Source organism: Pipistrellus hanaki (assembly GCF_964339955.1).
Source record: "Pipistrellus hanaki genome assembly, chromosome: 16".
NCBI classification, from domain to species: domain Eukaryota; kingdom Metazoa; phylum Chordata; class Mammalia; order Chiroptera; family Vespertilionidae; genus Pipistrellus; species Pipistrellus hanaki.
In genome coordinates this window covers 48,870,879-48,887,867 of record NC_140518.1, presented here as the reverse complement: position 1 = coordinate 48,887,867, position 16,989 = coordinate 48,870,879, and the positions used below count along the sequence as shown (strand labels likewise).

The 16,989-nt window shown below is 42.3% G+C and overlaps 1 protein-coding gene across 2 annotated transcripts in view; it reads left to right on the top strand.

The window, feature by feature from the left end:
• ZNF286A (zinc finger protein 286A) overlaps window positions 1–15,329 on the top strand; it is a 35,392-nt gene extending 20,063 nt beyond the window's left edge. Inside the window, exons 6-7 of one of the 2 annotated variants that reach the window (XR_014792952.1) lie at window positions 11,556–11,668; window positions 15,254–15,329. Coding sequence is in view for 1 of the 2 variants with exons in the window: in XM_084861542.1 (XP_084717668.1) it covers window positions 650–738 (89 nt within the window). In the remaining variant the exon portion in view is untranslated. Of the gene's footprint in view, window positions 1–649; window positions 1,212–11,555; window positions 11,669–15,253 lie in introns of those variants that run through there. The other variant, XM_084861542.1, reaches the window with a different exon arrangement.
• The last annotated feature ends 1,660 nt before the right edge of the window (window positions 15,330–16,989 follow it).

Here is a 16,989-nt window from a genome sequence, read left to right as displayed (position 1 = left end):
CTTTCTTAAGACTTATCTAAGTATCCAAATATTATCCATTAAGAAACTTTGTTTTTGTTCCAGCTGGGTAGTTCACCAAGGTTACAGATTTGATCCCCATCAGGGCACTTACTAGAATCAACCAATGAAGACATGGATAAGTGACTCAATCAAATAAAGCTATTTCCCCCTAAAATAAATAACTTTTTTAGTGGAAGAATATATTTTCACATTTAACTGAAAAATAGTCAAGAATTTTATATCAAGAATTTATTGTTTTATGCTCGCCCAGCCTCACCGGGTAGGTGGTGGAGGCTCGTACCCCACCCGGCTGGTTCCTGACCTTTCCACCTTCCCCGAGGGTCCCCTCTGTTCCCATGCATCTCAGCCTCCCCATTCCACATACTACAGACAGTGCAGTGATGTCCATGCCCACATGCTTCTGCTGGTCTCAGTGTTGACACTTAGTGGGGTCAAGTGGCAGCAGATCACTTCCTGTCAGTTCGGCCCTGTTTGGCCTCGTAGTATTTTGCAGAACTTTTGGTTGCTCGTAATGGGGAATGAGGGACTCGGGGGACATAAAGAGTGTCATTGTCTGACGGAAAGTGACTCCTGGGGTGTCACATGGGAGATGCTTCTTCTACCAACCTTTCCTCTGCTGTCCCTCCAGGTTTGCTTGGGTATCCTGGCCTCTGGGCAACCCAGCCCTCATCTATGGAGTCCTGTCCCACCTGTCTCCATCACGGGAAAGTGCCCTGACTGAGAGTGGGTGGGGAAGCTGCTGGTGGATTCGCCCCTCCCAAGCCCCATGAGCCCCTCTGGCTGGGAGTCTGGGGTCATTTTTGATAATACAGGATTTTCAGAGCCAAACTAACATGAGATGTGTACTCCCTAGAGCAGAGAACATCTATGGCTCCAGCTCTCAGTTGCTCTTACCACAGGACATTTGCGCACACTGGTCTTTGAGCCTGACGTATCCTTATTAAGCCCTGGTCTTCTGTCAAATCCCCCAGCATAGCAAACTTTTCTTAGCAAGTTTGACTTCCTCTCAGTCTCTTGCTTCAGTTTCTTTCTTCCCCCAAGCAACCCTCCTCCTGACTCCTCAGCCCTGTGCTCCCTTCCTCTGACCCCTGGCACTGCACTTGTCACAGAGCATGTTGTCTTTACACCCTATCCGAATATAAGTTTACTGGGAGGCCCATAATACAGCAAGTTCAAAACAACTGCTTACAACTGGACAAAAATGTTTTCAGATATGCAGAGATGTAAGGGTGTCAGGGAAAAACTCCATGTCATCCCTACCCCTGACCTCCAAGGCCTGGTTCCCCCACCCCTGGGGTAGAGATAAACAAGAAAAAAAAAAAAAAGATTTCCTTAAATTTCTCAAAATCATTTAGAAAGATTAACTGCACAATAGGAAAATGCAAAATAAAACGTACCAACCTTAAAAACAGTATATAAAATTTTTTAACAAACACATATAACAATGTGTTCAGATCTTTTAATAATTAAAATATCAAAGATAAAATACCACCACCAATGAAGCAGAATGGCTGAAATCAGAAAGTAATCTCACTTTACTTTTAAATAAGTCCCAGTATTTCATAGAGGAAATAACTATGACTGTCATGTTTCTACTGTGGCCATCAAGTCAAGAAGAGAGGTAATTAGAACTCTCTTAAACTGGTGGATGAATTGTATAGTGATCAAATATCTCTGGAAAACTTTTTGGTGACATGTATTTTATTTGAACATATGCAGTCACTTTGACCAAGCTATTTTATTGGTAGGTCCATACTTAACTTAAATATCCATGCATGTGAACCAAAAGAAACCATCGAACTCCCTAGCCAGGGGCGATGCCCAAGCGGCCCGCTGCAGCCCAAGGTTTGAGTGGGTTGGGAGGAGCTGGGCTGTGACATATGCACGAAAGGGTACTCACAGAAGATCTACCTAAAGACCAGACCGCTGCTACCTGGACCACACATGGGAGGAAGGCTGCGCTGTGTTTGACCTACCAGAGTCCCCAAAGCCAGGCCCAGTGGAGGCCCCTTCACACGTGGGCAGATGCTGATCGGACTGGACAGCCGACTGACCAGGAGTGGAGCCCAAGCCTTCCAAGGCCACGTGACTGGGGCAGCACACTGAGCCTGCCCCGTGTGTGCGCGAGCTGTGACAGGACGGTGGCCTGAGCCAGTGTGAGCAGGCCCTGCGGGCGCACCTGCAGCAGCTTCTAAAAGAAAAATTCAGAGGACAGCAAAGCAATTGCAGGTCCAGCTTCTGTTTTGTGCTGGTGAGGTCAGTCAGCAGATCAGCCACAATGTCATGTGGTATATGTGCTCAGACTACAAAATACAATTACCTCATTTTATTATCAGTTTTAGGTCTTAAAGTTAACCCTAGGCCAGCACAGCCAAGGGTTCGGCAAGCCTGAGGGAGGGCGGTGAAGGATTTAGAAAAAACAACAACAAAGAGAATAGACCATAGAGAAAAGATACAGACAGCAAGCTGAACCTTTATTTTATAGTCGGAGATAAACAAGGTCGTGGTCACCATAGTTACAATATTCCTGTGAGTTTCACTTGTTTTGGCAGCACTTGCTGCACCTCCCACAGCTACCTAGGAAGGAACTAGGCGTCCTCATATGGTTAAGCTTAATTATGCTAAGAGGGCTGTGCCCTCTAAGCTGGTACTTGTTTGTGGCTTTGCCAACAGGTCAGTCTGAGGCTTAACCCTATAACCTCTCCCTACAAGGTCCTTGGGAAATTATGTACTGTGTATAAGCTAACTAAAGAGCAGCACAATTGTTGATATCAAAAAGTTTGTCATGAGTACAATTCAATGCAATTAAATCCAAAATGTTAAATTTTTCATAATCTTAAAGATATAGAAGTAATATGATTTACTGATAAGTAAGGCCAGAAGTTTAGATAACCAAGCCCCCACTGAAGAGTAGGAGCTGGTTGCCAGGAGAGCCAACCATGTGATTAGAGGATCAGAACTTTCACTCCAACACTCTGCCCTCTTGAGAGGGGAGAAGGGCTCAAGATTGAATTAGTAACTGATGATCAATGATTTAATTAACCAAAAGGCCAGATGGAATTCACAGAGCTTCCAGATTGGTAAACGTGGAAATTTGAGGAAAGTAATGTGCTTGGAGTGAACATGGAAGCTCCATGCACTTTCCCCACACTTGTCCTAAGCATTTCTTCCATCTGGTTTTCCTCAGTTATATCCTTTTATAATAAAACTAGAGGCTGGTGCACAAAATTCGTGCATGGCAGGGAGGTGTCCCTCAGCCCAGCCTGCACCCTCTCCAATCTGGGACATCCCTCTCACAATCTAGGACTGCCGGCTGACAACCTCTTGCCTGCCTGCCAGCCTTAACACCCCCTAACCACTCTCCTTCCAGCCTGATTGATGCCTAACTGCTCCCCTGCTGACCTGGTAACCCCTAACTTCCCTCCCCTGCTAATCTGATCACCCACAACTACCCCCCCTGCCAGCCATCATGTGGCAGCCATCTCTGACCACGTGGGGTCAGCCATCTTGTGCGAGGGCATGAGGGTCAATTTGCGTATTATCTCTTTATTATATAGTACTAGAAGCCCTATGCACAAAAATTTGTCCAAGAGTAGGCTTTTCTTCCCCCTGCTGCTGGTACCAGCTTCCCTCTGGCACCTGGGACCGGGCTTGCCTTGCAGCCCTGGCTTAATCTGGAAGGATGTTAGGTCTAATTAGCATATTGTGCTGTTATTATTATAGATCACATGTGTCAAACACAAGGCCCGCGGGCCAAATCCAGCCCGCCAGGCCTCGCAATGTGGCCCGCACCGCGCTGTCATCACTGCACTCCGCTGTCAGTTTATGACATTGTCAGTTTATGACTGTTCAGTAAACCATTTGGCCCGCGATTTAGGCTGGATTTTAGATTTTGGCCCCTTCTCTGATTGAGTTCGACACCCCTATTATAGATAGTGATGTAATAAGTTAAATGCCTCTCTGAGTTCTGTGAGCCTTTCTAGCAAATTAACTGAACCTTTCATTTCCTTTTGCTTCCCCCTTAAATAATACCCCATTCTGTCATTCCAACCTACTTTCACTGTAATAGAATCTCAACCACTCAACTGTCACCCCTTAACAGTAGCACTATGGCAACTAACTCTCAGTTTGGAATGCAGAACTGAGAAAAGGAAACTCATACCCTTTAGTCCACCTCTTCTCCCTATACCTTTCAGCTTGTCTCCATGATCATGGATTTTTCTTCCTCTGTGGGGAAAACACATATCTGCCCCACCAACTAGACAGAAACCTAAACTTTCATCTTTGACCGAATGTAGATATAGCCCCCAATAACAATTCTTTACCTGTTCCTGTAACCCATCTGGTACGACACAAAAGGGCAGTCCAGATAATCCTAATAACCCTTGGTATCACAACACGGGTTGGGAAGGGCAAAGGGGACCTAGCCGCTGCTCTATTATATTTTGAAATCCTGTCTCAGGACCTACAAGAAAGCCTAGATGACATTGCCAAAATTTTAGTTCAAGTTCAGGATCAGATAGACTCACTAACAGCTGTCACCCTCCAAAATCAGAGAGGACTAGACTTCCTAGCAGCAAAGAAAGGGGGCCTATGCCTCTTTCTTGAGGAAGAATATTGTTTTTATATCCATCAGCCTGGCCTAGCCAGAGATGCTACCTAAAAACTAACAGGGCTGCAAAGATCAGAGAATGTCAATCAAATTCATGGGACTACTGGCTAAAGAATATAAATTGGTATACCTGGCTACTTCTCTTCTTATGATCATTAACATCCCTATTCCTCATATTTGTTTTTGGCCCGTGTATTCTGTGCCATTTTTCATCTTTCCTTCAAGACCACTTTCAGCCTTCACCAACCACTCTCTCAGGGAAATCATGCTGCTGCAACCCCTTGCTCCATCCAGGAGGAACCTATACAGTGTTCCATTCTACTACAATCAAAGTTCATTCCTTAAGGATCTCGGTGCCTGTCCCCCATCAGCAGGAAGTAACCTTAGTTTCTATTCTATAAAAATTAAAATTAAAATTAAAAAAAGGTGGGGGCTGGAATGTTAGGTTTGATCAAATAATTGAATCAATACCCCTCCCCTGGCAACTGACCTTTAGGCCTCTTCACAACAGACATTCCCTTTCACTTATGCCACTTCCCACTTGCTAAGACCATATTCTACTTGCTAAGACCGTTATCTCTCCCCTCCGGAGTTTCCCAGGATCCAGACCTGCACAGAGAATTCTCTGCCCAGAAAAAGCCTGCCTACAGTCCTTTAAAAACTTCTAACTCACCATCTTTGGGTGCTGAAACCATTTGGGGGCTCAACCCATCTAGTATCCAGATAACTAAATTTTAATCCCTTACCACTTTGGCATCATGCGCTCCTTCTTCAGCAAACTCAGTAATTTGATTATCATTCTTAGACTGGATTTCTTTGTGTTTATTCTGCTTGCCATTTTCTCTACTTATTGAATTTTCAGATTTGTGTCTTTTACCAAAATTGGGGAGACTTTGAGTAGGTATTGTACTGCGGATTTTTATTTAAATCTTATGTTTTACAGACCTTCTCTAATACCACTCTGGTGAGAGAATGAAGTTCACCACCTCATTATTTATTGTTTGGTGGGATTGGAAGTTCAGCCTCTATTGATAGCTCCACAGAGGGGGACTTCTTGTTACTGCTGGGCAGGAGTGGAATTTCAGGCTCCCCCTTAGGCCAGCACCACTGACAACACTTTGTCTGGAGGGGAGAGGCACTCTATTGCTTCCACATGGTTGCCACTGACATTGCATGGGGGAAAGCTTAACAATACAAGGCATAAATGACAGTCCCAGCTCCGCACACAGCCTCTCCTGGCAGCACCCCTGCAGGGACAGAGCTGACACTTCATAGGTAAGGGTGGAAATCTAAGTTCCCCATGCAGCCTTTGCTGATGGGGATGAGGTGGGACTAGTTTTTTCTGTAGTGTTTGACAGGAGTGGAGTGGTGTGTGTGTTTAAGTTTTCAGTCATGCCAGGCTGCTTTTTTATTGGTCCCTTGGCTGGAGAGACCAGGCTTTTCTTGGGGCTTTTTAAAAACCTACACCAATTGACATACTGGGTTGCCAGCTTCTCCAGAACCCAAGCCAGGGAAAAGAAAGCCTAGGCAACTCACCACTGTGTTTTCCCTTGGGTCTTAAGGTTGCTACCTGGACTACCTTCTGTCCAGCTTTCAGAGTCTTCTTATACTTGTTTTATATATGATACTAGAGGTCCAATGCACGAAATTCATGCACTGGGGGAGTGGAGGGTGTCCCTCAGCCCAGTCTGCACACTCCTATCTGGGACCCCTCAGAATCCCTCTCACTATCCTGGACTACTGAATCCTAACAACTTTGCCTGCCAGCCTGATATTCCCCTAACCACTCCCCTGCCAGCCTTATTGACACCTAACTGCTCCTCTGCCAGCCCGATCACCCCCGACTGCCCTCCCCTGCAGGCCTGGTCACCCTCAACTGCCCTCTCCTGCGGGCCATTTGTGACAATGTGGGGGTGGCCATCTTGTAACACAAGGGCATGAGGGTCAATTGGCATATTACCTCTTTGTTATATAGGAGAATTGAAGGGTTTTAGCTGTATTTGGCAAGTATAGGGAGAACTGTGTTTACTCCATCTTATCGCACTATCAGTTCACCTTCATTCATAAAAATATTTTTGATGGTTATACATTTCTGGGCTGATGGGTTTCTTTCTTCGAATATTTTAAAGATGTTGTTCCAATGTCTTCTAGCTTACTTTTTTTCTATGAGAATTATCTTTGTTTCCTAATACTACAGGGTGGACAAAAGTAGGTCTATAATTGTGAGTACATGAATGTTTATTCTTGTATTATTATTTATTATTATATTATTTGTTTGTATTTCAACTATAAACTTACTTTTGCCCACCCTGTACATTATTTTGTTCCTCTGTTTTTAAATTTTTCCTTTATTACTGGTTTGTAGCAGTGTGATTATAAAGTACCTTGATGTGGTTTTCTTCATCAAGGTACCTTATAATCACACTATCTTTTATTTGAATTTCATTGAGCTTCTTGAATCTGTGGATTTATAGTTTTCTTCAAATTTTGAAAATATTTAGCCATTATTTCTTCAAATATTTTTCTACTCCCTCTCTCTCTTTTCCTTCTAGAATTCTAATTTACACATAGTTAGACTGCCTTATATTTTTTCATAACTCACTGCTACTCTGCTCATTCTCCATCTTTTTTCTCCCTATTTCATTTTGGGCAGTTTCTATTTGTATGTCTTTGGCTTCACTATCTCTTCTTTTGCAGTGCGTAACCTGCTCTTAATCCAATCCAGTATATTTTTCATTTTGGATATCATATTTGTTATCTCCAGGAGTTTCATTTCCCCTTGTGTTTCTTTCCCCTGATAGTTCAAATGTCATTGGGTTATGTCATACTTTCCCTAAAGTTATCCATTGGCTCCTTGAGATCTCAAGAGCCATTTTATACTGTGTTCAGTTTCACTGAGTTTTATTTATCCCTGCAAATCCCCATCTGGAGGAGGCTGACCTTGAGTAGGCCTCATACACAAAGCAGCACAGAATCCAAGGCTCACAGAGTAGGAATGGATTAGAGGAAAGAGTCTCATGGTTGAGGGAAGCTGCCATAGAGCCCTTGAGGACTGTTTGTGGAGAATATGGCCTTTGGGCATTAAAGCGATAGAACTTAAGCAAAGGAAAACATGCCTTTAAAAATAATCATGGAGCCCTGGCAGCTGTGGCTCAACTGCTTGGGCGTTGTCCTGTGCACTGAAAGGTTACCTGATTCCTGGTTAGGACACATGCCCAGGTTGCCAGCTTTATCCCCAGTGTGTGTGTGTGAGGGGGAGAGGGTGGATGGATGATTCGATCTCACATTGGTGTTTCACTCTCCTGAAAATCAATGAAAATATTTAAGAAAATAATAATTATTATTCTATAATACATATATAACATATCACCATTAATAACACTGCACATTAAAAATACTATTAATTGTATGGTATAATATATTAATCACATTGTATATTAAAATTATTTGGATAAGTCAAGAGAGAAGCTCCGGTACAAAGACCCAAAAACTGTACTAAAGGCAATACCGACGTTTTCCATCAAGAATGTGAAGGCAAGCCAAGACCGGTTTGGCTCAATGGATAGAGCGTCAGCTTGGGGACTGAAGGGTCCCGGGTTCGATTCTGGTCAAGGGCATGTACCTTGGTTGCGGGCATATCCCCAGTAGGGGGTTGCAAGAGGCAGCTGATCGATGACTCTCTCTCATCGATGTTTCTAACTCTCTCTCTCCCTTCCTCTCTGTACAAAACCAATAAAAATATATTTAAAAAAAAAAAAAAAAAAAAAAAAAAAGAATGTGAAGGCAAGACCAGCAGAGGCGTGGCCACACACCTAAGGGCATCTGGGGCTTTAACTCCGTCACGGGAGGCTGCGGTCCTAGCGGCTCTTTCCTTAGTCACAGAGAAATGTTCTGAGGCAAAGATTGTGTCATTCCTCCTAGTGACGCTATTGTCTTGTGTAGGGCTTCATACACAGTTGTGGCCTTTCAATACAAAAACTTACTGAATTTCCAGGTCACTCAAATTCACGATAAACACAGCCAACTCCCTCATAAATGAGAACAAGGTGAGGCGCTGAGGGCTCTGGGCGCTGTAGTTCCCACGCCGCCGCGCAGGCGCATTGTCGAGCAGGGAGCCGCGTCCACTCGGCGCCCGGGCCGGGCCGCTCCCGCCCTGCGCCGCGGCCGGGCCTTCGCGCGTGCGCAGTGGGGCCGCTAGGTACTCACGCCCCGACGCCGGGTCTGAACGGCAGCACCTCCGGTCGCTGTCGCCGGGCGCGCGGGCGTGGCCGCCCCTGCAGAGCCCAGTACCCGCAGGCCCGCCCTGGGGCGGCTGGGGCTGGGCCTCCTGCGGCCAGGTCCGACTCAGTGTTGGCTCGGCCTCCTGCCCGACGCGATCGGGCCTCGGCGCGCGGGGCTGGGCGGGGCCCTCAGCGCTGGTCCCCGCCGGGGCAGAGCAGGGCAGTCAGGGAAGAGGGTGAGGCTGCGGAGGGACAGACAGTCTCTGACCTGGCTTCTGAACCCGCAGGATGGAGCTGGGTTTCCCGTTGAGCGACCTGACAGGTGGACGATCTCCTGCCCTGGGTAACCCAGCCACCTTTTCCTTGAGTGCTCATTTCACGGCATTTCAAATAACCACCTTTAAATCGCTCCCCTCTCGCTGACCTGACAGTGGCATTTTTTTAGTTGGGAAATGCTTCTCGGGTCCATGGCGCTCAAGTTCTCATTAATTTTAAATAGCTGCACTGGCTTAGGAGCCACAGCAAGTGAAGCTTCTTAAGTCTGATACTTCTGCAGAGCTTGGGAAGACGGCTTGGGACAAGTCACAACAATTAGCTAGGACACTATGACTCTGAGGAAACGTTGGCCTAATTTCTTCTGCACAATGTCAAAGGCAAAAGTAGAATAAACATTATATGGTTAGTCTCATTTGTTAATGTCTGATTCGTTATGCTTAAGTGACTTGCTTATAATCACATTTCCACAGTAGCCAAACCAATATTAGAAGCTGGGGGTGTGCAAGCTACTCTGGAATTTTACTGGACTTTTACACCTGTACCAAAGTCATATATATATTATTTTAAATACCTTTGTTTTTCTGATTATAAAATTGAAGACACGTTTGTTGTAGTTTGGTTGTTAAACATATTAGACTAGCATTATCTACTGACATATTGCCAAGGAGAAATTAGTCTTTACAAATTAAAAAAAAAATGATTCAGGTCATTCTTTAAAAAGTTTTAAAGATGCAGAAAGCGCCAAAACCGGTTTGGCTCGGTGGATAGAGCGTCAGCCTGCAGACTGAAAGGTCCCAGGTTCGATTCCGGTCAAGGGCATATACCTTGATTTCGGCCACATCCCCAGTGGGGGAGGGGGGGTGTGTGTGTGCAAGAGGCAGCTGATCGATGTTTCTCTCTCATTGATGTTTCTAGCTCTCTATCCCTCGCTCTTCCTCTCTGTAAAATATCAATAAAATATATATACTTTTTTAAAAGATGCAGAAAGCCATTGCTGTAGTTCCTTAGAATTGAAAATATCTTAAACCACATAAGCAGTGTTTTGGAAAAAATAGTTTTCCCTTGTTATTTTTTAGCCTTTTTTTTTCCCAACCATATAAAACTGGGCTTCTTAACTTGAGGGTCAGTGGATAGGTTTGAAAGGGTCGGAAATAATATGTGCATTATTCTGTGGACAAGGTCAGATTCTCAGATGGATCCCCCCAAAGTTAAGATCTACTGGTATTGATATGTAGCCATTGTTAATATTTGTTATAACAGATTCAGTTATTATTTTATTTTATTTAAATATATTTTATTGATTTTTTACAGAGGAGAAGAGAGCTAGAAACGTCGATGAGAGAGAAACATCGACCAACTGCCTCTTGTACACCCCCTACTGGAGATGTGCCTGCAACCAAGGTACATGCCCTTGACCGGAATCGAACCCGGGACCTTTCAGTCCGCAGACCGACGCTCTACCACTGAGCCAAACCGGTCTCGGCCTCAAGGATAAATTCAATCTTAGTTCAAAAATAATTTGTGAACTATGAGTCAACCAGAATATTCTTAAGACAAAGTGTAACAGTCCATCAATAAGAGAAGCATTTAAGATGCTAAGGAACTTACCATCTTGGTTGTTTCCTAAATTTTCCAGATCTTTAATGTCTCTTCCAGAATATAGTTTTCAGCACCTTGTCCCTTGACTCTGCTGTTTCATAGTAATTAACTTAACACTTGGATAACCGACAGCTGCATAGTACTTTCTGGCTTCATCTCTGGTCTCTAGTCACACTAAATACGGTAAGTCCTTGAAAACACCAGTGATTTAATTAACACCAGTAAGTACTGAACACTTTTTTGTGCTTGGTCCTGTCCTACCATGGTGTTTGATTCATTTGTGCCTTTGTTATTGGCAATCTTTCTACCTTGAATTGTTTTCCATTCCTTCTTCATTGGTGTAACCACTACTCATTCCTTAAGACTCATCTCAGGCCTCATCTAGCCCATGGAGCCTTCCCTGAGCCAAAGCCTTGACTCCCCTAAGATATTACACATAACTCTGTAATAGAACTTATTTTATATTAGCACATGTAAACATTGTATGCTTATTATCCAAATCCCCACTAGACTATGAGCTCCTTAAAGTAGTCAGAAACAATCTGAAGAGAACTCGCTCTTATTTCCATGATCAAATGTATCAACTTACCCATGTGTGCACCTAAATTCTCTACTTCCTAAGTACAATGGATGGACTGACATTAATTCATCTAAAGTCACTCTATCTACTGGGTACCTCTCTCTCTCTCTCTCTCTCTCTCTCTCTCTCTCTCTCTCTCTCTCTCTCTCTCTTTAATATATTTTATTGATTTTTTACAGAGAGGAAGGAAGAGAGATAGAGAGCTAGAATCAGTTATTCTTTTAAATTGTGTTTAAACTTGGCACAGGTTCTGCTGCTGGGCTGTGAGATGAAGAGTGGTTCAAAAAACCAAGCATGAAGAGTCTCTGCTGAGGGAGCGAAGGCAGGACCCAGCAGTGCCTGGACTCGAGAAACCTTTTGGTAAAACATTTCAATTGGATTTTCAAGTTTGTGAAGAAGGGTTTTTAATTTGGGTTTCAGAAGTTATCTTTAGAACAGTGTTTAGCAACGTACTGGTTGACAATGTAAATTCCTGTTCCTCAGGCCTAGAGTAGAGGTCCTGCTTTAGATCTGGGATGGGGCCAAATAATTTCCTTTTTAATGAACATGCCTCGTGAGCTTTTTCAGTCCTCAGATTCAAGAACCTTATAATTATATGTGGGAATTTTCTGGGAGAAGAGTTATAATTTTCATGAGATCTGCCAAAGGCATCATGACCTGAACAAAGGTAGAGAAACACTGGTATAGAGGTAACCTGAGGCTTCAATATAGGAATCCTCTCAGATGATTCTTTAATTCAAGTCTTACCTCCACATTACACTGTGTTTTTCTCCCTCGGCTTCTTATTGTTTCTCTTCCACCAAAATCTTTTCATTGTATCTAGTGAATCCCCCTAGTGTCATGGAATAAACTCTACATTCTTAAGATATTCACATTTTTTTTTATTTATCTAAACCCTTCTCTCTCTCTCTCTCTCTCTCTCTCTCTCTCTCTCTCTCTCTCTCTCTCTCTCTCTCTCCCCCTTCCTCCCTCCCTCCCTCCATCCCTCCCTCCCTCCCTCCCTCCCTCCTCCCTCCTGCTTACTACCTAATACTTTTAATTTTTTATTTCATAGTCATTCACTCTGTTGGCTAGGAATTTAGTTTTGCACCTTTAACAGAGCTGTCCAAGTGGTTTGGACAAGAAAGACAGTTTCTTTTTCATGTAAAAGTCTGAGTTGGTAGGTGGCTGGCAGTGATGAGGGTGGGTCAGGGAGGCAGCTCTGGTCCATGAGCTCATCTAGAAACCAGGTTTGATCCATCTTTTTGCTCCACCACTTCTAGGGTGTTGTCCTCCCTATGGTGGAAGCTGGAACACTCTCCTACTGCGAATTTCAGGCCATTGGGAGGGAAGACAGAGAACTGGAGGGCAAGCAGCTCCCTTTTAAAGGTGTGACCTGGAAATTGCATGGCATCTCTTTTATTCTGATCCCATTTGCTGAAATATAGTGGCATGGCAAACCTGCCTGCAAGGCCAGGGAATGTCTCTAGCCAGGTGACCTTGTGGCCCGCTGAGACTTTAAGCCTCGGTCAAGTAGAAAGGGAGACTGGGTGTTGGAAGGCAATGAGCAGTCTCTGCTATGTTGGCCGACTTAAGTATTCTGCTGTTTGAGTCCATTTTAGAAAATTTTTAACAAAAATTGTTCTTTGTGATTTTTTTTTTTCTCATACTGTTTTATGACATTTTATCTTGTTTCTGTTTGGTTTATTGGTATTTTTTTTCTTTTTGACTTGTCTGTGGCTTGTATATTTCAATATTTAGAGAATCAGCTCCTGCCTTTGACAGCTATTTTTGTTTGATTATTTTCTTATTCATTGGTTTATTTCTTTATTGTTTCTTCTTTATGGCTTGTTAATTATTTCTCTTCAGTTGAATGTTTAATATTTTCATTATTTCTAAAATTTTTTACTGAAAGTATTTAGGGATATAAATTTATTCTCTTTAAAGCTTTGGCCAAGACCAGTTTGGCTCAGTGAATAGAGTGTCGGCTTGGGGACTGAAGGGACCCGGGTTGGATTCCGGTCAAGGGCATGTACCTTGGTTGCAGGCATATCCCCAGTAGGGGGTGTGCAAGAGGCAGCTGATCGATGACTCTCCGTCATCGATGTTTCTAGCTCTCTCCCTTCCTCTCTGTACAAAATCAATAAAATATATTATAAAAAAAAAAAAGCTTTGGCAGCAACCCATGCATTTTAAATCTATAATATTCTTATTTTCTAACTCAAAGTTCTCTCTCTGACTTACTAGCTATTTAGGAGGGTTTATTTTAATTTCCAGGTGTTATGGGGTTTTCCCTTCTCCCTTCAAACTTCCATTTATATTTGTAATTCTACCATATCATGGTTAGAAAATGTAGTGTATTCCATTTCTTCTTTATTTATATTTTCCTTGGTCAGTAACATTAATTTCAGCAAATGCTGCATGAATGCTTGAAAATAACTTTTGAGTGCATGTTTCAATATACTCTATATCTCTAATGTTCTTTGAATTTATAATAGCCTTGCTTTATTTATTATAATTCTTGTTTTTCAGAAGATAGTCATATCATTTCAGATTAGATTAAAATTTGCTATGTTTATTGAGCAAAAGCTCAGTACTGAATCTTAGGGAAGCCAGGTGTCCATTCAGGGCAGGAACAGATTTGACAGGTTAAGCAGACAGTCTCTAACAGAGGGGCCAGGCAACTGCTGCTAACAAGCTGAGTTCCTCTTTAGTTCCGCATAGTTGCTTACTGATTCGGTCTTTAGAAAGAATCCTCAGACCTTCTGGTCAGGATGTCTGCTTTTCCTGTTGATTTACAAACAATTGTTTTTTAAGACATTGTTGCTGTGGCCCAGTCCAAAGGTTATTTTACGTAGTTCAAATATTCCTAAGGTTCAAGGAACAAGAGGTATCAGGTAGCCCTAGCTGGTTTGGCTCAGTGGATAGAGCATCAGCTTGTAGACTGAAAGGTCCCAGGTTCAATTCTGGTCAAGGGCACATGCCTGAGTTGTAGGCTTGATCCCAATGGTGCAGGAAATGATCCCATCTCTCTCATCATTGATGTTTCTATCTCTCTTTCCCTCTCCCTTCTTCTCTGAAATCAATAAAGATATTTTTTTAAAGAATCATTATAAAAAAGAAAAAGAGGTAGCAGGTAGTTGCTCTGTCTCCATTTTCACATCACAACAAGCTGATTTAGTGGGAAAGGTGTGATGTGAGATGCCATGTCCCACGTGGCTTGGGTTCAAGACCTGGAGAAGGGTCGCAGGCAAATGACAAGACTAGATAAGAAATAAGAATTTGGAAATCATGGGGGGCCAGGCAGAGAGTCCAACTCTAGGGAAGGACTTGGCTGGTGCTCAGGCCCTGCCAACCTTCTATTCAATTTTAGATACACATATTGCCCTTAGACAGGCAATTCTGGTAACAGTCAGACTATCTTAAAGGTCAGTAAATATTTACTCTGAGACTATTTGGTCAGGAAATTGCTTGAGTCACCATTGTCTCAACTAAACAATCGGTGCATAGCTTTGGCCCTTGCCAGAGCTCAAGGTTCACCAGCATTCTAGGCTCCTTGTTTATACTTTTCTGAAAGTGAAGACAATGGGTAGCTTCCAACATTGTGGATGTTGGAATTAGACTGATTTGGAGTCCTGGATGGCTTAGGATAAGTAAATTAATTTTTCTAATCCTTAGTTTTCTCATTTATACATATAATTCCCATTGGGTTGATGTGAAGATCAAATGAGAAGTATTTTAAAAGCTTCTTGCACAATGTTTGGCCTCCTATGTGTGACTACATTTAATAGTAATAAAAATCTCAAGATCTCCAGGAGAAAAAAAATCTGATCTTGGGGGTTAATACTGTGTTCTTCATGGAAGTCATACTTACTTGCATGTCAGGACTCCAACAAGGTAGGTCTGAGATTGCCAAGGCAGGACTGTTTTTCATGGCTTATTTCTCTTTCTCAGACATGTCTGTAGGACTCTACTCCTCCTAAGGAGGGGAACAAAAAGGCAGAGATCATGGCTGCTGTGATTTCTTCAGCTGGATCTCTGATAAGTTTGGGTTTCCTTTGTTTCTGATCTGCTGTCTGGGTTTGAGGGCGTCTTTTCCTGAAGTCTTGTGACTTCTCTACCTTGCCCACATTTTTCCTGGTAACTGAATCCAATTGTTTGATTTGTGAGTAAAGGCTGCAATCTATAGGAAGATTCAACACACATACTGAAGCAAATTTCAAGATCTTTTAAAAAATATTAGGGCTATCTTTAGATATGATGGGCAGTCTGAGAATTTACTTACGATGTTAAATGTGTATTGTTTCCAGGAGATTTCACTGATTTATGGGGTAGCCAAATGGGATATTTTTCTATTGGAAAATTTCACTTAGAAAATTTTGGGGGAAAATAAATGTACACACACACACACACACACACACACACACACACACACTCAGTCTCTTAATTCATAGGGAGCATTCCCCTTGTGCCCACTCTCAGTGATTTCCTCTTTTTTACTCATTAAGAACTGATGAAGCATAATAGATGACATGGAGAAAAGAAGAAGTTTAAGACACAGTACATAGCTATAGGCAGCTTACAATTTCATTGAGATGAGGCACAAAAGAAATAGTTACCTAATTTATTTTGGTAAGTAATAGCTGCTTAGCAATATGATAAAGATGATGAGTTCTATGTAAGGAAAGAAATGGGAATTTAGTATGCGCTAAATTGGTCATGGAAAGCTCATGGGGATAGATTCAATCTGGTATTCAATTATAAATAGGAGTTTAAGTTATTAAAGTATTTGTGAAGGTACTTCAAGTGAGAAAGGAGTTAGGGCAAGACTCAGGCAGAGAAACAGTGGGTGAGCTGGTGGTTCAAGATGGAAAATTGAAAAATAGTGGAAATGAGATATTTAAGCTGAATTTTTTAATGTTTCTCTGAAGACATTGAAGTGTGTGTGTGCGCGTGCGCATGCGCATGCACAGGTGTTTGAGATGGGTATTAATGTGATAAAAGCTGTGTTTTAGCAGTGACTTTTGAAATATACAGATTCAGAAGAAAGGTACTGCCTACAAATAGAATTTGTTATGGTATGATCCATAATAACCTGTAGTAGTGATCTTTTATTCTTCATAGTCATATATATAACATGTAACTAGTCCTTAAAACATACCCTTGAAAAGATTAATAAAAGCAAAAATATTAGACTTAATTAGTAGACCCAAAGTATCTGTCTACTAGTAGTATTGGCCTGATCAAACCCATCCCTCATTATCAGAGGTTGAAGTTCATATCATTGTACCAACTTGGGAGGGGAGAGTTAAGATAACGTTTTTCTCAATGAAATTTAAGTAAATACCTTTACTCATATATTTTTAAATGACTCAAAATCTAAAATTGATAAGCGCTACAAGAATGTATAGTAAAATTTAATTTCATCTATAAAATCAGGCCCTTGTAGAGAGACAGTTTCTAAGGTTTGGAAGAAAACAATGTTATAAGAGGTCCCTGAAAATATTTCCTTAGTACCAAGACGTGCTGCCCTCCCCAACACTGTAATGATCCAACTGTAGAAAACAGATGATGTTGATAGATTTTGAATATTATTCTTGAGCAAGATGGATGCTTTCTGAGGAATAGAGTCCATCCCCTTATAAAAAAGGAGAATTATGTAGTATCTAAAGGCCTCTTATTGTAAGTTTATTTTTGTCTTG